This window comes from Phaenicophaeus curvirostris, chromosome 18, assembly GCF_032191515.1.
Source record: "Phaenicophaeus curvirostris isolate KB17595 chromosome 18, BPBGC_Pcur_1.0, whole genome shotgun sequence".
Classification (NCBI taxonomy): domain Eukaryota; kingdom Metazoa; phylum Chordata; class Aves; order Cuculiformes; family Cuculidae; genus Phaenicophaeus; species Phaenicophaeus curvirostris.
The window spans coordinates 3,218,733-3,241,236 of record NC_091409.1 but is presented as its reverse complement, the minus strand read 5'-3'; the positions used below and the strand labels follow the sequence as shown (position 1 = coordinate 3,241,236).

The 22,504-nt window shown below is 38.3% G+C and overlaps 1 protein-coding gene across 5 annotated transcripts in view; it reads left to right on the top strand.

Moving 5' to 3' along the window:
- Positions 1 to 215: 215 nt before the first annotated feature.
- Positions 216 to 22,504, top strand: part of LOC138728525 (uncharacterized) — a 49,736-nt gene continuing 27,447 nt past the window's right edge. For 4 of the 5 annotated variants that reach the window (XM_069871948.1, XM_069871951.1, XM_069871950.1 and 1 more), the window contains exons 1-9: positions 216 to 393; positions 10,963 to 11,067; positions 12,381 to 12,467; positions 14,395 to 14,568; positions 16,073 to 16,221; positions 18,387 to 18,563; positions 19,174 to 19,600; positions 19,788 to 19,950; positions 22,148 to 22,259. In XM_069871948.1, coding sequence (XP_069728049.1) covers positions 358 to 393; positions 10,963 to 11,067; positions 12,381 to 12,467; positions 14,395 to 14,568; positions 16,073 to 16,221; positions 18,387 to 18,563; positions 19,174 to 19,600; positions 19,788 to 19,950; positions 22,148 to 22,259 — 1,430 coding nt within the window. In that variant the 5' untranslated portion in view covers positions 216 to 357. The remainder of the gene's footprint in view (positions 394 to 10,962; positions 11,068 to 12,380; positions 12,468 to 14,394; positions 14,569 to 16,072; positions 16,222 to 18,386; positions 18,564 to 19,173; positions 19,601 to 19,787; positions 19,951 to 22,147; positions 22,260 to 22,504) is intronic. The other variant, XM_069871952.1, reaches the window with a different exon arrangement.

Sequence of the window (22,504 nt, the reverse complement as noted above, 5' to 3'; positions counted from 1 at the left end):
TTCAGATAGATCCAACATACAGTAATAAATCATAATCTCAGCCTTCATGGCTCAATGATTTTGGGAAGTCACTGGAACACAAATATCAGTTCAGGAAAAGTAAATAAACTAGTTCTATGTTTTTTTGCCTTTTCACAGAGCTGCCATGAGGAAGCAAAACAACATTGTTTCTTTCAGTTCTCAGCATAAAAGGAAGTAACACTTAATAAAAGCCATTGGCTGCAAGATTTCATAAGAGAGAGAGAAGCAGAGAGAAAGAACAAGAATCATGCTGTGGAAAAGCAGGTGTGATTCATGAATAAACTGTAGTTTGCAGCCATATGGGATACTGATGCAATAAACAGAATTTTCAGAGACATGGATAATACAAGAACACAAGACACTTTTTCACAGGTAAAGGCAGAAACTGTTACGGCTTGTGTGAAAGTGCTATTTGTTGTAACCGAAGAGGTGGCATATCAGAAACTGAAAATGGCTTTGTATTTTATTGGCAAGGAATTTGCAGTAGATTGCTTAATGTAATTGATTATTCTATGATATGATCTCAGACTGGTCTAATATATCAGCAAGTGTTTGCAGAAGATGTGTACGAAACAAATATTTTCTGTGCTTTATTCTTAACAAAGTTGAAATGTGTGAGGGTTTCCTGAATCAAAGAAAGGGACAAAGGGAAAATCTGTCTTTCTATTGCCACATTAGAGAGGATTTATTAATACTATATATTATCTGCTCTGAAAATTTCCATAAGGAGCAGGAAAAGAAGCGGTTTATATTGTAGACAAATACAGTCTTTTGATAATCATACTGGAATTTGAAGTGATTGATATGCCAGAATTGAATATACATCAGCTTGCAGCACTATTGAATTAGTCAGATATATAGTTGTTGTAGCATTCTGCTTGTTCCAGTATTTGCATGCATGGAAGCCTGGTGAATTAAGCAATGGGAAACTCTCTAACTGGGATAACTGATAGCATGCGTTGGCAGAGATTCCCTGGTGTGTGACCTGGAGCAAAGAGCAATTAGAAGAAAGGATGATTGTGTTATGTGTAGGCTGAGAAGGTGGAGCAGCCTGAGTTGATCCTGGGCAGCTGTTGCAGGAGGCTTGGCTACCAACTACTGCGGCTTTGAGCAGAACGTGAGAGGGGGGCTGGATCCAGCCCTGTTTGCATGATTTACCTTTTCCCCTGAGAAGTGCAAGGTGTTCATAGAACAGATTTTCTAGGCAAGGCTCTAGAAAAACCAGAGTGATTTCATAAACCAGGGTGAAACCTTTTTATTGCTCTTTGGTTTGCTGAAGAGGAAAAAGAGCACAGAACAATTTGCTGCCTTTGGTTACCTCCATATAACATCAGCCTCCTTAGCCTTGTGAGATTGTGGGGGGTGTTGTAACAGGTGATCCAGAGACTAAGTCTTTTAGTTTGACAGATATTAACTGCTTCACCAGAGGTAATAGCACCTGAAGTATAACAAAATTGCAGGTCCCATCTGGCACTGAGCTGCTGGGATCTATTTGGAGAAGATGCTGGAGGTAGTGATGCTGCAAAGGCACAGATCCAGGCTGGAAGCATTTTACCTTTCCCTGCTGTCTGCAGCTCCTCTGTTTACGTCTTGGTGTTGATGCATGGCCCGAGTTGCATTTTATGAATCATTGCTCTTATTTCTTACTTTACATACCACTGGGGAGGTCAGGGGCAGCACAGATGTGGAAATAACCAAGCGTTTGCTGCCAGAAAGGGCTTGTATGAGTGAGAATCAGAAAACTGTAACCAGATGGTGCCACTTTTCCCTTTCTTTCACTCCCCAAGGCCTGCAATAAAGCATAAGCACAAAGCTCAGGTTGTAACAAAATATTCGCAAAACAACACTGCATCTGAGAAAAATGTGTCTCTTAAACTTTTTGTGAACGCCTTTAAAAACTTGACTATATGTCTTCCTGAGGCTTTTCATCTAAGTCTTCTGAGAGGCGATAAGATCACAGTGCAAGGTGGACCTGTTGTCAGCCCTTTTGCTTTTCCACCCTCTCCTAATTTAATCGAGTTAAAACTGCTTTATCCCTATGGCTCTCCAGTACAATTTTCATTAGACATTTTATTAAAGGCCACCTCTCTTAGGTGAGTAATTTTTATTTTCCATCTCTTCCCCCCACCCCCTCTCCCCTTGTCTTTTCCAAGATGGATTAAAGCAGATTTTTACTGTATATTTACCAAGGGATAAATTCAATTTAAATAAGGCCAAATGGTTCCGTATCTTCTGATACATATATATATATTCATGAATATGAATATTGGGAGAAGCTCTTGTAGCTTCTGAGATGGGTTATTGTTTTTAGGCTACAAATTAGAAATCTGAAGTTCTGCTGATCTACTGGGATTTTTAACAACTTGACTGTACATATAGAGTGGTTAGTCCAGCACAGATGTGGATGCAGTACACTCTGCTCCTTGTAGCCGATGTAAAGCCAGAGCAGAAGGCGTGTGAGATGGTTCAGCTTCCTTGGACCAGCAACATGGATGTTTGTAGGTTCTGCAGAACTGCTAGATGAGATGTGCAGTAAAAGTGCATATTATTTTGAGACTGCACCTATACTTAAAGGCAGAATTACTTGCAGGCAGACTAAAACATCAATATGGAAACAGTCTGCGTGGGAGTCGGAGCTCACCTTTCCTTGATTCATCTAAAAAAACACCTCAAAGCTTGGGAATGTATAAGACAAGACCAAAAGACCCAGGGAGGCTGCACTGAATTTTCATGAGTTTGATACTTAGCAGGAAGCAGCATATAAAACAACAAAGACAAGAAATGACCGTGGGACAGGGATGAAGTTTGTCCTGAGATATGTCTTCCTCATCCCCTATACAAAGGTGAAATCCCTCAGTTAAATTTCCTGCTACTGAGCCATTTGCAGCTCCATCTGTCTTGTTTCATTCTCAATATGGAGCAAGTTCCTGAAACTGAGAGCACAATGAATATTGCCAAGCCTCTTTCTGAAGGGAAATTATTTCCTGAGTTTAAGAAAGGTCTTAAAGACCCAGCATAAATAGATGTCTAACTAATGGATCCTTGTTCTGAAAATGTAGTGTATTTTTGTTGGGAAATATTATGAACCTAACAAGAAAAGGATTATGTTCTGCTAAATCTGTCAGAATTTAGGAGGAGTGTGACAAGGAGAAATAGACCCTTTTAACCTAAATATCTCACTAGGATGATTTATTAATAACTAGATTCCTGGGAGGGGAAAAAAAAAAAAGTTAGGTCAGAAATGATATATCAGCAGATGGATGCTTGTTGAGGCTTTTTCTTAGCTCTCAGACCTTGTTTTGATTAGAACATAATGAAGAGTTTGTACGTTGAATGTTCCAGCTAATTAATGTAAAATTCGTGGAGACCCTGGATTCTCAGTTAAACAGGCATGAAATCAGTGTTGCGTCCTCTAAATTGTGCTTCATGCTTTTTGCTCAGCAGGTATTAACTAATATTATCTAATAAACCTCAAGTATAATGAAATGAGTCTTGTTCAGCATTTAATAACCTTAGCAGCCCAATTCTTGCTTGGTATGTGTCTCTTTCGCAAGACACGAGGGCACAAGATGAGATCGTAAGCCTGCGAACAGGAGGATGCATACTTTTCTCCACAATAGATGTCACTGATAAATAGTCTAATAATCTTTGTTTCTTTGCAAGGTTAATTGGACTATCTTGTTAATAAGCAAAGATGGTAATCTTCAGTAGTTCTTATCACCGTGGATCATTTAAATTACTGTAACTAAAGGCATAGAACATTATTATTTCAGTAACAAACTGAAATATTTCTGTATGAATCACCTTTATTCTATTTCAATCCATTTTGTAGCATAGCATTTAAGTTATACCTCAGTACACCAAGGAATTACTAGGTAAATTTGGATTTAAGTATTGTTTTGAAATCAAGTATCATTCAGGACATATACTGTATGTTTCTGTGGTGGCAGGGCACTGAAATCCATGAGTGTTTTACTCTTGTACTAAATGTGACTAGTGTAAAGCTGTCCCTGAATGCTTATGAAAATCTTCCCATAGCAGCTACTTCAAAGGCAAACTACCTTTATTTAGGTAAATCAAATTGCACCCACTTAATTAGTTTTGACTGACAGCAATGCTCAGCAAGAAATGTCTCTTGCCACACAAAAATCTTACATTTTTTGAAGAATTCACTTTATTGTGTTTCATAATGTAATTATACCTTTTTAATGTAGTTCATCTTTGTAGAGGCCAACATTTGGAGTAAAACTCCTACAACACGTCCAACTCTTTCTGGAGATGTGGAAAACTTCACATGCTATCCCAGCAGAAGTCTTTATTGGTGCTGGGTACCGGGAAGATTACCTGTGTTTTTCAGACTGTGCTGCTATCCATAACCTCCCAGTGGGGCGTTTGTTTTTATTGCAACAGCGTGGTATTGTTAGCTTGTGTCAGGTTGTGAGCTGCAGTAACTTCTGGGTCTTTTTCTGAAGAGAATATGTTCCTCAGCCAGTCCTTGCAGAGCTGGTAATTCCTGCTGAACTTTTTCAAGGTTCTTTTTGTCCCCAATTGTTGAATTTTGTATTATTACTTCTCTCATTTGTCAAGCTTGTTTTGAATTTGAATTCCTCTAGCAACCCACTTGCAGTTCCTTCCACCTTCATGGCGAAGTCTGCAGATTTAATAAACACAATCGCTAGTCCATCAGCAGGTCATTAATGAAAACATGGAACAGTACAAAATGAAGTCAGACTCCTGTGCAACGCTACTCAATTTGTCCATTGGGTTTTCACAGTGAAACCCTGGTAATTACTTTGCAAGTGTCATTTCCTGACAAGTTCTAAGTGCTGTTAGAGCAGGAGGGTCCTGCTGAGAACGTGCCAGTCTCTGAAGTGGTGATTGAGGGAAACTGTAAGTAATTGCTTCATGCAACACCTATAAACTGCCACTTTTTCAGAGGGAACTTTAAGAAATGTTTAGGTATTGAGATTCCTTGGTGCAGAAATGTTTTCAAAACTGGAAGCAGGCAGACTAGCTTGTGCTGTGCACTGTACTATGTACATGTCACTAGGCACCAGTTTATATTATGGGCTCCTAAATATTGTTGAGACCAGCTTTTTGAGACTTTTTTGTTGTTGTACTTAATCACTATATACCTTTATACCAATAAAAAATAAATGATAATAAAATATCTTTGGGCTTCTCTGGCTGCTACTGAAAGTGGCAGAATTTCCAGTGTTTTCAAGGAAATCAAGCTCTTGTCTGATGAATGCCGCCTTCTTTGAATAAATGTTGACAGATATTATTCAGCCAGATATAGATCTGAACAAATAGTGCAAAACATTATTACAGATGGATAATTTATTTGATGAATAGCAACTCTGTTTGACAAATAATATTAGTCTATCTCTATGACTGGCTACAAAAGATGGTCTTGCCACGTAAAAATTTCACATCAGTCATCTGCATTGATATTTTATGTAAAGTACAAGTGAAGGTTTTTCAGATACCCCAATCACAGAAACAGCCACTCCCTTGTAAATATATGGGAGCATTCAGTACGCTTTGGGCCAAGCTCAGTCCTGGTAAAAGTGAACGTATTGGGAGGTAAAAGTTGATAACAATAGACTGGAACTTTTAAAGCAGCCTGAATTGTGTCTTCTGTCTTTAAAAATCACTTAAATGATATGTTCAACGTGCAGGCAGAGAGCAGCTCATCATCATACTGGGAAAAAGATAAATATCCATAGTAAACTAAGCCAGTGCAATTGATTTAAAGAAAAAAGGGGAAAAAAAAGAAAGAAAACCCCAAAAGCCCAAAACTATTTTCTTTAAAAGCACAGCTTGGAAAAGGAAGTTGCTACTTGAGATTTCATCATAGGTCAATCACCGCATTATATCCTAGCGCTTATTTTTAGGCTTCTCCACAGTACTTGCTTTGCAGAAAGTATTGTGCACTGTAGCTGGAAGGCATTGAATCAACAGAAAATCCCCAGAAGGCCTTACCTCAAAGTTACTTTATCCTACTGTTCTGGATAGAAAACAAAATCTTCTATTATTAAGAACTGGACTCCAAATTGAATGAAAATATGACCCAACGCTGGATAAAAAATGCCAGGCAGGTGTGTTAAAATAGCATGTTTTTTCATGTGGACCACCCTAGCGTTCGGTCAGATTTACACACAGAAGTTCATGCGATCTCTGTAAAGAAATATGTGCCACTACTTGACTCTTCCCTCTTGGATTGAGCCCCTGTGTCCCTTGGAGCATTGACGCTTAAACTATTAAAAGGGAGATGCTACTGTGGAGTGCAGAGGATGAGAAAGAAGCCCTCTTGGTCCAATCTTCTCTTTGGGGTCTCGTGGCAGCCAGGAGCTGGTTTGTCTCTTATTCCTTGCAGCAAGCAGATGAGAATGTTTACCGCTGTTAATGTTTAATAAGGACAAGTGTAAAGAATGCTTAACAATGAAAAGCTTGACTAGACCTGAATAAAAATTTCTCCTCATTTGTACAGGGGGCAGGATTTCTGCATGACTTGGTTTTGTTGTTACAGGAAATGATAGTGCGTATTAGCTATGATCTTCATCTGAGTAAACCTGAAATAATGTCTCGCTGATTTGTGCCAGTGTTTGTAATACTTGAGATCATATTTATAGCTGACTGACAGCCAGATTTCTTGGTCTGCATCTCCATGGGTGTATGCGCCCACATTCCAGGAGTCTTTTTGCATTACATTGCTGTCATATTATTATGATTCAGTTTGGAATTCCACAGAATAACAATAAGCTGAGCAAATGCCGCGTAGCTCCAATTCCTTTGTAGGTAGTGGAGAGAAAGAGTTGCAGATAACGAGACAGGTCTTACATGTGGTGAGTTGCCACCTAGAGAAGCCCAGATATCTCCATTGACCTCATAGGAGTCACAGCAACCTTGTGATTGGTTGGGGAATAAGAACCAGTGTGTATTAGAGGATGAGAGAGAGACAAAAGAGACACAGGATGTCTTATCCTTGAATGGTTACCCACGTTCTGTGTGTGCTGCTTTGCTCAATCAGCTGTAAAGGACTCAGATGATGTGGCTTTAACCTCTCTTGGTTGCTGCCCAGAAGGGCTGGGGACCTTCCTGGAGTAATTTATGGTAATATTTCCAGCGTGGAGACTACTTGCAAAACCTTCCATGCCTCTTAGGGCCTGCTGTGAGAATATACTGGGTAAACAGAGAGTGTCGGGGAGCCCTGGGTGGGATCATGTAGCGTGTTGAGTTGGTAGCTGCCCAAGAATAAACCAGAAATCTCATATCTTGCCACTAAACACGCTTCATGCCATATCTAGGCCAAAAATATAAAAACCTCATCCTGCAGAGTAATGGGCACGCAGAGAATGCCTGCAGTCCCACCTTCTTCCTTCAATTGTAAGCGTCAATTTTTCAAATCCTTTATATGGTTATACTGAATTTTGGGTGGATGATGAAAGTTTAATCTGCATTAAACAAGCTGTTTTAGCCTGGCAGGTAAGTAAACACATTACTAACACAATCTCATATATTTCTTTAGTGTGCATTGAAATAGAGTAATTTATTTTTTTTCCTAAGTTACATTACCAACCTTGCATAAAAACATTCTGTTTGATTGCACCAGTCATGTTATATTAGACAATATAACATGATCTGACTTAGTGGCATTTTGGTGGATAATATGACAAAAATTGTTTCTTTTTAAGAAAAAAACATAACCAAAACAAACACGAGAATGAGCATTGCAAAAATTGTGATGTGCTGAGAGAAAAGCCCCACAGACACAATATGATAAAGGTCAAGATCTGTTACTCAAGTCTTGCTTGCAAGTAAAAATACCACGCTAACGTGTGGCTGTCAAAAAACGAAGCGAGCTAGACAGACTTCTGACAAATAATTTTGACAGTTCTCATAAGCTGAAAGTGCCTTTTTTGCCTCTCTTGTCTTTTGAAATGTTTCCCTGCCTGCTTACAGATGTGCAGAGAGGAAGAGAGCTAACAGAGACGTTAAAACAACAGGGTGCTGTTAAAAATAACCTGTATCAAGCACTGTCTTTTGTGTGCTCCCTGGGGAATGCATTAGCTGTTAGTAGTTTAACTTACTAACTAACCTTCCTGAATTTGTAATATACAAAATGTTTTGCTTCTCTTTTGCAAACTTTTATCTTCACATATTATTAAGCAAATTAAGAGATGTTCCCTGTTGTTTTCATGTGTTGGGCAGAATTTGATTCTAGTCTAAAAAGAGACTTTGGTGAAAGTAAGTAGAATCCAGAGCTGGATACTTTATAGAGCCAAAAATGCATTCCTTTCTGTATTTTCTTTTTTTTTTTGTAATAAAGTTAAAAGAAACAAACAAAAATGCTTTGAAAATTTTCAGCAATGCAAAAGAGAAACACAGTGAATTACAAGAAAATGTCTTGGTTTTGGCAGAGCTGTTGTCATAAGGTTTCTTGGTCCTAGAGAGAATATTTGGCCAGAACGGGGATGGTGACCCAAATTGCCTGTATCCTAGGAACAAAAATACTCAAAGCCTCATCATTTTGAAGTTGAAACTCTTGTTTTCTTGGCCACTCTTAGGAAGTATCCATGCAGATGTGCATGATGCATCATATAACTGGACAACACAACAAGATTGAAATGACAACTGACTTTGTTCATTGAATTACTTGTGTACTGAAGCAAAGGAAATAAATACTTTTTTTGTTTATGTTAATCAGCCTGTGCGTTTGACATAAGGCTGTGATGTTACCTTTATGTTATTATTGTCATTCTGATGCAAAATCATTGAAACCTTCTCTGTACAAAAGCTCCTAACAGTTGCAAAAGACTATCCAGCTTCCTATTAAGAATTGCTATCCTGTATAAATAGGATCTTGCACTTTCAAGCTGGCACAGCTTAGCCTTAAGGAAACTATATTTTTCAATCCAAATCTATCCATATTCTTGTTTGCTTACACAGAGCCTGTTCAGCGGGGAATTATCTTGTTAAGATCTAATCGTATACAGTGTATGTGTGGTGTAAATATATGGCCGTTTAAAATTCAAATACAGACTGTGGAGGTCATTGTAGGAACCTTCTGTGCCTCAGCAAGTGTGAATGAATTATCAGACTGCTTTCATTCTTCCCTCGCTGTTCACATTACTATTTGCAGCTGGGAGCTATGCCATAAGTTACCTTTATATTAGCATTGAAAATCCCAGGGTTTTAAAAACAAAATATTTCTTCTTCTTTTACTCCCAGTTTTATTTGTAGGCTGTAAAAGCATACAATGTGTCTGTTGCTCAGAAACTGGTCGAGATGTTAGAAATTCAGTAAGCTAAAGTGTGTTTGGTGTAGTGTGACTTCTTAAAAAAAAAAAAAAGAACCTATGGATTCACTGGTCCCTGACCTCTGTGGTGTGACTGGTTTTTTTTATGTTGCCCATCAGACTTGTGCCAAGTGACTGTGGCGTTTGGATGGGTGGAGAGGATTCTGCTGCAAGGCTGTGTTGCTGGAGTTTTTGGTACAGAGGCTGCTATATCTGTGAGAAGCTGTAGGCGTAGGTAAAACAAGTGGCTGATTGGGGCAGGAAGGTGCTGCCACAGAGCCCTGGGAAGCACCTTGGTGGCTGCTGCTGCAATCACGAGTCTCAGGCAGCCAAGCTGGTAGCTCTCAGGAGCCCAAATTACCACCTACGCTTGCCCTCCCAGGCAGCAAACCTGTCTCTCTAGGGATTACCTTCTTTTTCCTATGGCAGGAACAGCAAAACTCATCCAGGTCTTGGTGCCACATCCTTGGAGTAGCCAAATTCAGGTTTGCTTGCAGTGCTGAGATGTTTTGAGCTGCCTTGCTCTGAATGCATGATCCCCACCTCAGCTCCAGCGATAGGGATACAGGGGAGGTCCTGTTCTTGTTCCCCAAGACTTCTCTCCTGCCCCTTCCCCTTACTCCTGTGCAGCCTGGGAGATGTTCCTGGGGAGGGCTCTTCACCTGATTGTCCACATGGAAGAGTTAAAACTCTTTTGAAAGATTTGAAAGAAATATTGCATTGTAGCACCTTACGTCCTGCTGATGTGGTCTTTCTCCAGGACGATAGGAAATGTCTGTTGTAGGTAATTGAATACTTGAGCTACTAGATATAACACAAATACCTGAATTCTCCTGGTAAAACCTACACGCTCCTTCCAAATTCCCAGTTCTGCTGCTGCTGAGGAATGGATATCACATGGGGAACTTTTTGGTTTGTCTCAGAGGAGGTTGTTTATTCCTTCTACAAAGTCTGTGAAATAGTTTTACCAACAGTGTAAGCTGTTGTAGTTCTAGGTCCCTGGCTACTCCAGTTGCCTGTTTATTTTGCTCGATATCCGCATTGCAAACCCCAACTGATTCACTTAAAAGTGACATAAATTTGTGCATAAGCCTAAAAAGTGATACAAATTTGACAGTGCAACCTCCTTTTTTGGTAAAAGAAAAGGGAAGTGTAATGCTGGCTTGTTAACGTGTTTAGATAAGTGCTTGTGACAGCTGAACCTGCTGGTGCCAACATCAATTTTTCCCCTCCCCTTTCACCCTGAAAATTTTGAGAGGTCCTGATTTTTCTTGTCATGTTTTCTGTATGCAGTACTCTACGCTAAGGGTAAGACACAGGCAAGCATGCAAAATTGATATTTTCACTTCTTACCAGATTTTCTAACTAAAAAAGTTTTCCTCCCGGCAGTTCTATTGTGAGATATTGCCACCCTGTCTTCTAAAATTGTAAAAGCCCCTGTATGTTTGATATCTGGTGTACTCTCATCAGGTTTCAAAGGGAGATTATATTTGCTGGGCATGTTGTCGATAGAATGTAAAATATGAATGAAATTGTAATTTTATGGCAGTTACTGTGGCAAGCACACTGTGTCCTCAATAGCCAGATGAAAAAATAGTCTCTAAAAATATTTGGTTGACTTTTTTTTTTTTTTCCTGCAGTTAAACCAGGAAAAAATCCTCAAAATTATGAACATGGTGAAAAATAAAGAAGTGAGCATTGAAGGAGCTTTGCGTTTGGCACAGAAGGAGGTGTATGCTGAAAAGGTAACATCACTCCTTTGATCTATTTTGCAAGACATTCAAAAGTATGAGCATGTTCTGGAAAGCCTGGTTGAGCTGCATTTCTTTCAAAGATACAGTCCCAACTTGTGCAAATGTATATGCGCTCTGTAGACAAATAGATCAGTTACTAATGGCTAATGCTACCTGTCTCCAGTGTAATGGATATACCATGTAGATGCTGCAGCTACACTGGTGTTATTACCTGGATTAAGTAGTTTAAATCTAGCTCAGATGTATCCATATGAGTTTTGTATCCATATAAGTTTTGTTATTCTGCCACAACATCAAGCACTGTACTAATAAATGTAGGGCAAAATAATTATTTGGAGAAATTTTCACTATCTATTTCCCCTTCTGCTCTGGATTTTTGAACCAGCCTCCCTATGGGAGCATCTCCAGGAAACTGAAATCTTATGATGTGCTGATGACACAATCTGAATTTTTTTGCACTGCAAGAGCTAGTAGTGATTTTGAGATAAACCTGGTGCTTTTGGGAAGTTTTAAAAATAACTTTCTGAACTGCTTATTAACTTTTTGGCTGGGAGAAAGGAGAAGCAAAAAAAAAAACCTAATAAAAAAGCAGGACAAGTTTTGCAGAAGGGCTGGCGTCAACAAAAACATTAAAATGAGCATTGTAGAGCAACGTGGAAATATATTCTCAGAGTGAGAAGTCAAAAGGTTCCTTTCCTACTCCTGCTGCATTAAAGTTTTTATGACAGGTAATTATTAGAACAAATCCAAATTTTATGCAACTGAATTGTGACCTTCCATTCTCTGTAGTTTCCTGAGGATCATGAAATCATTTTCCATGCACACAGTAATTGCTGCTGTAGTGGACCAGAAAACAAATTGTATGTCCTCTTCTAATGAGAAGGAACAAAGATCTTCCATTTTACTGTACAGCATTCATACTCTGTACATACTTTTCTTTAAAGTCAGGTGTGATTCTTGTTTGCTACGTAGTCTGTTTAATAAACTCCTTGTACTCACGTGTTGAAACAGGTTTAGTACAATTCCATGGGCTCTGCTCTTCCCCTTCCTATCTTCCAGCTTTCTATTTTCTCGCCTTCCATCCTAACCCGTGGTTCCTTCGTTAGTTCAGCAGGAATTGTGGATACTTTGTGCTTGTGAAAATCAGACTTCCATGTCTCTCCATGCTGGAGCTCTTCTGCAAAACCTCCAGTGCTGTTTGAACGCTGTTCACTGAGAGAGATTTCATCAGAGAACGCAATTGGATTTAAGCAGATAATAAAGAACAGTGTGGCCATATTGCTGATTTCTGCTCTGTTTTTCAGGATTCACATGATTTGCTAACTGGCTCACAATTTAACTTCAGCATCTACAAATACAAACACTATAGGTGGCAGAAACGCATTTTGCAGGTAACTTTAATGATTCTCACTTTTGAAGAAATATTTAAAATATATAGGATGCTCATGTAGCTCAATAAATATTATGGGATAACTTAATACATCGTGTGGTTCCGCAACCTACCAGAGAGGTGCCAGATATTGACCAACTTTCTACCTTCTATATCAAATGTATTCTGCTTCTGCTGAGCCCCTGGCAGAGCTCTAGAATGGCCTTGATTATCTAAGAGGCTATTTCACCTCTAAAAAACATTATTCGTCACAGAGATGATTGATTATAATAGGCTCTGCCTGGGAGTTGTTTTCACTGGTTGGCAATAGTGAATGCACACAAGTTACGTAGGCATGCTTAAATATCTGTCCCTTTTGACAGGACATCACTTTAACTGCAATCTCTAAAACCTTGGGATGCAACGTTCCTGGGGATACACAGAAGATTCTTTTGGCAGGCTCTGCATTTCACCTCTGGTTACTCTGTCCTATGGATTCTATTTTTGGCAATATGAACCCTTAAGGTTTATTGACTTGCTGTGTTATAATGGGACAACGTTTGAACAATATTAAAGTGAACTGCTGGCAATGACACCTCACGGTGATTTCCTGGTTTCATAAAGTCATTGACAAAGGTTTCACGTTGTTTTCAAGCACCTGGATTTCACTGTATTTTTCCTGCAGTTTGGACCAAATTTGATAATGTGCAAGTCCAAGTCATATGTGCTAGAGGGTGTTTTGTTTACTACATCTCAATTGTAGAATGTATAGTCTCCTTATTTCCCTCAACATCTGCCATTTTTCAAATTAAAAGATTATTTGTCTAGACACAAAGCTGATGGAAAAATGGAGAAATCTATATCAGAAGCGGAAGTGATCAGTCTGGAAATCTGGAATAGTTTAATTTCAGTCATTTAGTTACCAGTAGCCTTCAAAAGTCAGAGATAATAATGACAATGGTTCTGCTTTGGAAAGTTCCTGCTATGTACAGGATAGAGGGAAAGGCCACGGTGCTAGCATGTGGTTGGTATAGTCTGCACTAGGGGAATGAAAGGTGCCAAGAATAATTTCTGATCAGAGGTAAACAGCTAACTCAGGCGAGATCTAAGACTCTTCTGAGTTTGTCTTCTCAGTGGGCTGCGTTCATTGAAGCTGGGCAGTCAGATAATATTTACATCTTATTGTATCAACAAAACTGTTTCTGCTCAGCAGGGACTGACACACAGAACAGATACTGGAATCTGTCTATGCCAGTTTTTAACACTGCAAATATAGTTTGTGCAGTGGAAGAAGAATAATTTTACTTAATTGTTGTAGCTGTGAAACAGCAATAAAATAATTATACTGGCTTTTATCATGTATCCCTTCAGCTATATGTACACATATGTGTGTATATATATATACACATACAAAAAATCTGTATTAGATAAGATCTAAACATGGTTGTATTTATATCAGGAAGAAATCCCTCAATAGTATTGTCTTTTCATGACATGGGAGTGCTGTTATAAAAATGACCACCTTCACTTCATTCTAGTACTGGGGCATAGGTTGAACCAGTTGGTAATTGAATCTCTGCTGAGATGGTCGTGCCATTAGTTTGTGTTCCCACTATTGCTGAATGGGAGGTTTTTGCACTGGGTTGTAGAAGACAAGGGGAATTTAAAAAGAAATAATATTTCAGAGTGATAAATGGATACATATTCATCTAAAGAGATAGGGAAGCACAGTTACAATGAGTATCTGTTTGTTTTGTAACCAAAACAAATATAATACAGTATCTTGATGATAGAATGTAATTTTTTATTCTGTTTATCGGCAAGATAGATGCATATTCTAAGCTCACCCTTTATCTAAATGCCCTTGCATGGTAGTATTGAGGATGGTCTCTTTGCCTTTCAACAATAAGAAGCAGTGGTTTCAAGTAATGAAGAACTTTCTATTCTAGATTGATTTCAACACAAAGACCATTTTTAACATTGAAAAAGGAATCATTAAGAAACAGTTCCCTTTCTCACAAGTCAAAGCCTGTGAAGATACTGAAAGGAGGCGCTTCAGCATTGTGTTTCATGGGCGACAAGATTATGAGCTGGAAGCAGTGTCTCTTGATGATAAAAGGAAGGTAAGTTTTTATAATGTTACAGACAGATTGCTATAAATAACAGCTAATGTTATGGTAGCACCCAGCAGGTTCCAGTCATAAATGGGAATTGTTATGCTGTGCATTGTGCAAGTGAAGAAGTAGATATGTCTCTGTTCTGTGTGTGTTCGTACAAAGAACAAAGGGAATATGAGTTCAGGATAACATTTGGCCTTAGGATTTTGCCATAGTTTGCTAGGACTGAAGGTGTAAAACCAGCTTAAGACATGATATGAAAATGGATGCATTTCTTCAACTACACCTTGAATGTAACTGGTCTGAGATTCTATTAGAACAAGCAAATAAAACTAATGACAATCTTAACTTACATTTTCTAAGCAGTTATTTTTTTCTATATGTCAGATTTTTAAAAATACACACTTTTAAGAGGAGTGAATGAGGCCATCCTGATGCTGAGGAAAGAAAAAAATAGACCTAGTAGTACAACTTTTACCATCAAAATACACTGAAATTATAACATGATCAGAGGAAGACAGCCTAGGTACAACTAGAAACTCCATTAATTAAATAATTCAGTGTTGCAAGATTTTGTATGAGCTGTTTCATTTTGAGGTCTTAGCTTCTTTTGACTTCTACATTCAATTAACTATTCCAAGTAGTCAGTATAATTAGACTTTAAACTGAATTTGAGAAACCCAAGTTGAGACGTTAGTGCTAGCTTTTCAGCTGAATGCAGCTAACCCGTGTGTTCAGAGGTGATTGAGTCTTGGGGTTTGTGTCATCCCACTGCTGAGGTGCTGAAGTCAGCTGCACAGTTTAGGTTGAGATACAGACTCCCAAAAAGCATGGAAAAGTTTGCATCCAAACTTCGCTGTGGCCCATTTTTAAGGAGCCTTTTGCATAGGGATTCATCCCTCATGAAATGTGACAGTTCACTCCACATGCGGGAACTTTTATTCCAGAACAGCCCCTCATGGTTGATTAGCTTAATTTTCAAAATAGATTACATTTAGCAGAAGAGCTCAAAAAGGTGCATACATTCTGTGCTAAGAACACTCAAATGTGGCCCTGTGCAACAGCATTTTAAATTCACACCCACTTTAATCCATGGTATTTTCAACTGTCGGCGAGCCTTCATTATTCTGCTGGGTTTGTTTGAGATTTCAAGCTAAATCAATCAAGCACTGCTTGGGCTTGAACTGAGCTGAATGGAAACTTTCTCCTAGATTGCTTTGCATATGAAATGAAAAAAGTAAAATTACGTTTTACAGTAACCCCTCCAGAATAAAATTACCTTCTCCTTACACTGACAGGTTTAGGACTGTAGGCATAAAACCAAATTGCAGCTAAGTAGTTTAGCATCATAGAAAGACCCTATTTATTTTACATTAATTTATTTTGCCTATTTGGCAGCTGCTTATAGTGTTGTCTGTTATTTTTATACTTGAAAAATCCAGCTATTAATACCATATTGAAGGGAATTAACATGGAAAATATACTCTCTATGTTGCCACTTAAAATATAGATAATATACCTTCTGAGCAGAGTTATACAGAGCAATTTATACAAGAGACCGGCAGAGACCTGCTCTGGAAGACCTGCAGAGTGTGATGTGGTACATGAAGGACTACTGGATTTGCAGCAAAACACTTTTACATCCACTGAATGGGTGAAGTAAGAACTGAACTTTCATAGACACCTGGGTTCTGGATTTTGTTAAAATTTCTGATAAATACTTTAAGGTTTTAATTTGCTGATAATGAGTTAATTATTTAATTGTTATTTCAAGAGAAAATTTAGATGCCAAGTCTGCCTGAGATGAAAGCATTGGAATTATCTGTTAGTGCAGTAGTGGTACCCAACAAAATTAAGTTCTGGTGTGTGCTAGAACTGCTGTGTGCATTACTAACACAAATACATAGTGGTGATGGTGCTCAGAGTGATTTTAATGGTGAGAATTCTTTATCTTTACCTCCCCACATGTTACTTTATTTTACACCATAAGTAATAGGTAAAGGAGAAAAAGGCTGGCAAAGTAGATAAGGAATGTACGAGTCCAGCCAGAGAACATTGACTCACGTTGGCCAAGTGGCTGCCCCAAAATTCACAATTTGTTCTGATAATATTCTGAACTTCTTTCCTGTGGGGGTGACCAAGGATAGTGGCCTAATGAGGTGGTGGTTTCAGAGACAGGAATCACCATTCAGTGGGAAATAGATGGTCAACACCATTTTATTCCCTAAACCATTACAGATAAGCATGGCTTCTGCTTATGCTGTTGCTGAACTGGTGAACCAGCCGCAATGGTTTTACTTGGTTTGCTACCCATCCTACAGACAACCCACTCTTCCCCTGAGCCATCTCCTAAAATACCTGGAAATTGCTTATTCTATCAAAGGAGAGAAAGAGAGAGAGAAAAAAAAATTCTGCCTAGCAAAAACTAATAAGAAAACCAAAACACTGTAATTATCTATACAGGACAATTATCTGAGAATTCGCAGTTCACAGAAAATGATTTTAATTGTTTTTAAAAGGCTACCACTGTATGTCTTGTAAACACTATCCTCAAGCGTATCCCAGGATTTGTTGCCTTGCAACATTTAACAAGTTCGTTAACAAACAAAAATTGATTTTTATTTATCTTGTGAAGCAAAGCCCTTGTTGCTTTCTTCTTGATATTAATCCTCTCTTTTTTTTGGCAAAGTAAATAATGGTGGAAACATCTGGAGATCCGATTAAACTGTAAGTCCCTGCTTTAAAGAAAGGAGAGATCAATATAACTGCCAGCTCCATTAAACAATTCTTATCACTTTGACTGTTTATGTGGGAATAGATGCAATTTATATTTTATGTTTAATTCTTCTGGAGCAGCTAAACTTATTTAAATTCCTCATAGAACACCTTAATCAACTGGCCACACCTTGAAGAGAGTGTGGAGGGAAAGAAAGCTCTGATAGAACTGTCAGAATGATAAAGAAATGCAGTAACCCTTAAGAAAAATGAGAATGCAAATGCTTAAATAAGAATAAAACCCACATACAGTAAAGCCCTACTTGCTGTTAAATGTGGGGGCTTTGTTATAAGCAACAGAGCAGAAGCTTAGAAGAGGGAATGTTTTGCTCTAATAGAAGCTGTGTATGCCAGGATTAATTTGTCATTTGAATAGGTAACACCCACACTGTGGCACTGTCATTTCTGATGGAAGCCCTTGAGAGCAGAATACTTTGACCCCATCTTTCCAAGTGAATTGTGGGAGTGAGGGGGGACCAGGATCAGTCCTCATGGAGTAAAGGCACGTGCAGAGGCATTTTCAAGAGAGGGAAAGTTATTGGACTATATAAGGTTGAGAACTAACATATTATGGTGACATATATTGCTTGACAGCAATCTGGAAGACGCAAAACTCTGAAACCTTGTTATATTTTGTGCTGCTGGGTCACATAGTGAATTCCTTTAACAGCTCATAGTCCAAAAGACAAAGTCCATGGCAAACAAACCAGAGGAATAAATAGCATGAGATGGACAGAGTGCAGCTAAGAAATTAACACAACTTGTGTGATTTTTAGTTGACAGTCAGATGGTCTTAGTTTTAGCTCTCTCATTAGGCATGGCAGGCAGAAAGTTCATATTTTATGTCACAGTTTACTTATGTATTGGATAAGAACAAGAATCCCTCATCTCAAAGGTTTCATGCTTATTGATACATTTTGCCTGTTCCATGGAAGATGTTATAGAAATGTAGAAATTTATGACATTAGAAAATGCTTAAACAAAAGCGAGGCTTGTGTAAATAAGTAGTCAGTGAAGAATGAACTGTATGTCCATTCCTTGTCCTTCAGGTATTTGGTACAACTACGGGAAGGAGAATTGACTTTATATTGCATAGGTTTGGGAGGAAAGAACGAGACTGCAGACCCTATGACAAATAGAATCGATTTGTCAGGTGGTGATGTGACTGTCAGCAAGGAGAATGGATGCAGCACCTTTTCAATCCAGACCAAAGAACACAATTATTTGTAAGTATAGCTGGTAATTAATGATTTGTTAAAGCAGAGCTACTGTAAACAAGGTGAAGCAACAGAGAATCTCAATGTCTCAGAAAAAAATACAACCATGGAGAAAAGAGGCCATCAGAATTCTATGGACTACCCCTCCCGTTGCTCTACAGTGATTTGATGAGTATTTTAAGAAGGAATCAAAAGTACTGCATTAAGAAACTGAGGAAATACATTAAAATATTGCCCACAAAGACTTGTCTAGTTGACATGTCAGGAGCAGGCAGAGATGTACCGTTCAGCTTGATAGCGCAGATGTGTGAACAGGTTCTCTGACCAGCAACAAGCACAATAAGACGTAGCACATTGTTCACCTTCCCCCAAGGTGGAGAAGAAGAATTATGAGGTAACTGCACCACAAAGTCAATATATGGCAAAATTTCAGCTCTCTAACCTTAGACACGTAAGCAATTAACTCTGTCTGAAAAGGTCAGAGTCAGCAGCACTGGGCTCCTTTGACAGGTAAAGCTGCTGAATATCATTCTGCTTAAATAAGAAATATCTGTGGCTGTATTAGTCAGCATGTTATTTACACTTCCTTGCATTTATATATGAAGTTCTTAAATTTCAGGTTTAGAATACCCTTTACTGTCCAAAATAACAGGCCAGAGGATGTTAGCAAGCTCCAGAATGAATGGGTGTTGCTCATAGAGAGGTACTGTCAGCTATGCAAGGACGCTTCGCTGCCTCAGGAGGGATCTCAAGGATGCACCTCCTCTGAAGTGGATTATGAGGATTTTACTGTACCTCTGAATGAACAGAAAGAGGAGGCCCTCTACCTTGATGTGAGTTCTACAACAGCTAGTCTGAATGAGTCTTCAAGCCCCCATACAAAGCCCGCAGAAGGGGAAGAAGCCCTAGCATCACCAGCTCTTCCACTCTCCATAAGTAAGGCAGAGGTACCACCCGCCCCACCTGCCCTCCTGCAGGGCTACAGCCTTTCTCCATCGACAAAGAGAACCAAAGCCTTTCACTGGGACGTTGTTCCTTGCGATAAGGTGAGAATGAAACTGATGGTACCTGTTGAAGGAAAAAAAATAATAATGCCGTAGCCTGCATTATATTTATAGTTATAAAAATACAGCTGTGCCACAAAGCAATCTGGATGCCATTCTCTGTTTGGATGGAACAAAATTCTTCTGTTCTCTTGGCTTTTTGTTTACTTTGTCACTCCTATATTTTTAGATTCAGAAATCTGTCTGGGGATCATGTGAGCCAAGCAAGAGAAAAATAGATGTATCTAGACTCTGTGATCAGTTCCAGATTCAGGACACGGCAATAGTTTTGGGCAACGAACCTTCAGTGAATCAGCATATCATGTTAGATCAAAAAGTTGCACATAACTTCAGTAAGTATATTAATGAGAACTGCATACTCCAATCTGGAAGACTGGCGTGAGCACTGCATGCATTTTCTATTTGTAGTTCCTGCCATTCAACAGGCAATGCAACAAGCTTGTGTCTAATTAATCTTTTAATTCAGTGCCCCTCTTCTCATTTATAAAAATAGGCCTCATGTCTTGGTTGCTCTAAATGTGGTCCTTAACGATGTAAAGTAGAAACAATGAGATTCTTCTCTACTTGGACAAAACATGTGGATATGCCGTTGAGCTGTAGCGCTGTTGTCTTAGAGCAGATGTGTAAAATTATGTATGACACCTGTGAAATCAATGTTAAGAAGCTGAACTTAAACACTTTTCAAATTCAGGTAGAACAAGTCAACAGAAACAGCTTAGTAGCACTTTGTCCAACAAATAGTAGTACAAAGTACAACTTGGAGCACTGTGCTCAGTCTTTCTCCTACACTGAGCCCAAGGATATTCATTTAGGTGTAGATGGGTTGGTGTAAGAAGCCTCTGAGGTCACAGGACTCTCTTGGCCTTTTTCTGGCTGGTAGCTTAGAATATGAATGGCTGTTTTGAATAATCATGAGCAGGATCCTTTCCTCTCGGATCCCAGGTGTGATTCTGTCAAAGGCCTGACCTAGAACAGCCTTTCGCAGAAAATGAGGTAGTTCAACACACAGTTCTGGTCTTACAAGTAAAACGATGTAAAGGTCTTTCATTTACTTTGATGAGAAGTGGCAGATGTTAAAGGAGTGAGAATAATTGTTCTTCAAAGACTACTCTGATTTCTACTACATTAGATGACTTTCCAAAAAACTTCTATAATCTATCTGTGTATTAAACAATATTACATGTGTAAAGAATTTGGGGCAGTTAATTTTGAAGATTCAATGATTTTGTCTTTGTGAATATTGATAAGAAGGAGTATATTTTGTGAATTTTTAGTTGGGAACTGTAAATAGAGATAACTTGCCAGAATTATTGAATTCATTGACTAACAATTTGAAGGGTTAAAAGGAAGTAAGTGATACAGAAGTGCTGTTGCAGGTAAAAAGAATCATGTAATAGCACTTTTATCTACTAAATTATTGCAGTTTCTTTGAGGAAATTTCTTTTGGTTTGCAAATAGCACTGTTCTTCCTTTTGATCTGATTCCTCTAAAAACTTTTTTCATTGAGACATTATACATCTGTTTCTTAATCTTATTTTTCAAGTCCCAGAAGTGAGATTTTTGGCATATGCTTATTATAATGGACATTACTTAGATCAAAAGTTAATTTGATTCTGAGAATCCTGATTAAACTTCCTGCAAGTGCTGCAAACCACAGTTCTTAAATTAATGAATGAAAAGATGAAGTTCCAAAATGCCAGCAGGTTAAAATTTCTTGAGAATTTGAGTGAATATCTGAACGCAAGGGGAAAATTAGTGTTCTAAGAGAAGATCTACACAATAAATTCTAACCTAAATGTATGAGAAAACACAAATGAAAGCTAAGTTATCTAGTGGCTTCTTGCAGACAAAATATAGTTTTGCCGTATAAAGAATAAGTATCAGAAAGAGGGACAAGAAAAGCAGCCTCACCTGTTTGGGGAAGAGAAATCTTATTTTCATTTTCCTATCATGAGCCACACCCTAAACTTATTTAAATCACGTTTTGGAATATCAGGCAGCATGGAGGAAGTGAGCACTTCTCTTTCCCAGTTGCCTTCCTTTTGGGAGTAATTTTGCTTGCATGGACTCTAACTACTTTCTTTTGAGCCCTGGAAATTGAAGCAAGTAAATAAAATCAAAACAAATGGTAAATTTAATTTCTTTAGCCTTCAAAATATTATAATATCCCACTGCATTGTATTGCTCTTTGGAAAAAAATTACTTTGAGCTGAATACAAGAGAAATGTGTAAGCAAGTACTTGAGTGCCTTCTGTTAATGATATCTTGAGAGTTTTGTTCTGACAGAAATATATTTTTTCCTTGACTATTGCTGTGTATATTTGGAGAAAGTATGAAGAGCATGTTTTTGGCTTAGCATTAGCAGCTACGAAGTGTTTTGGGTTTTCTCTGGGTATATTTTTCCTTGTTCATTTTTTTTCTTTTCTTATTTTTTTTTTTTAATCTGGAAAGTAAATATGGAATTTTTTTGTGATTTTTCCTTCCTCTGAGCATTTTCTTCCCAGTAATCTAATAACCATTTTCCTCCAGACATTTTTCTGAAAAGTTTCCGTGTAAAACCAAGTGAGCTGAAAGAAAAACTATACATTATACATGAAGAGAGTGGTGGACTTACAGATGAGCAGATTACAGCACTAAGAAGGTAATCTTTGGAGTTCATTTTTTTGTTTGTAATATATGCCACCTTTTGGAGAAGACATAATCCTCTGGACATACTGTAAAGTTCAGGAAAGATGCTACTGAGACATTGGGTCTATCCTGACTCGGAATAGAATATGAGGGTTGCACACAGAAATCTCAGTCCTTGCAACTGAGATTTTAGAATATGTCCCTGAAATATCACTTTTCCCCATGTTGTGTAGGAAAGAGGATTGCAAGAAGCGAGAG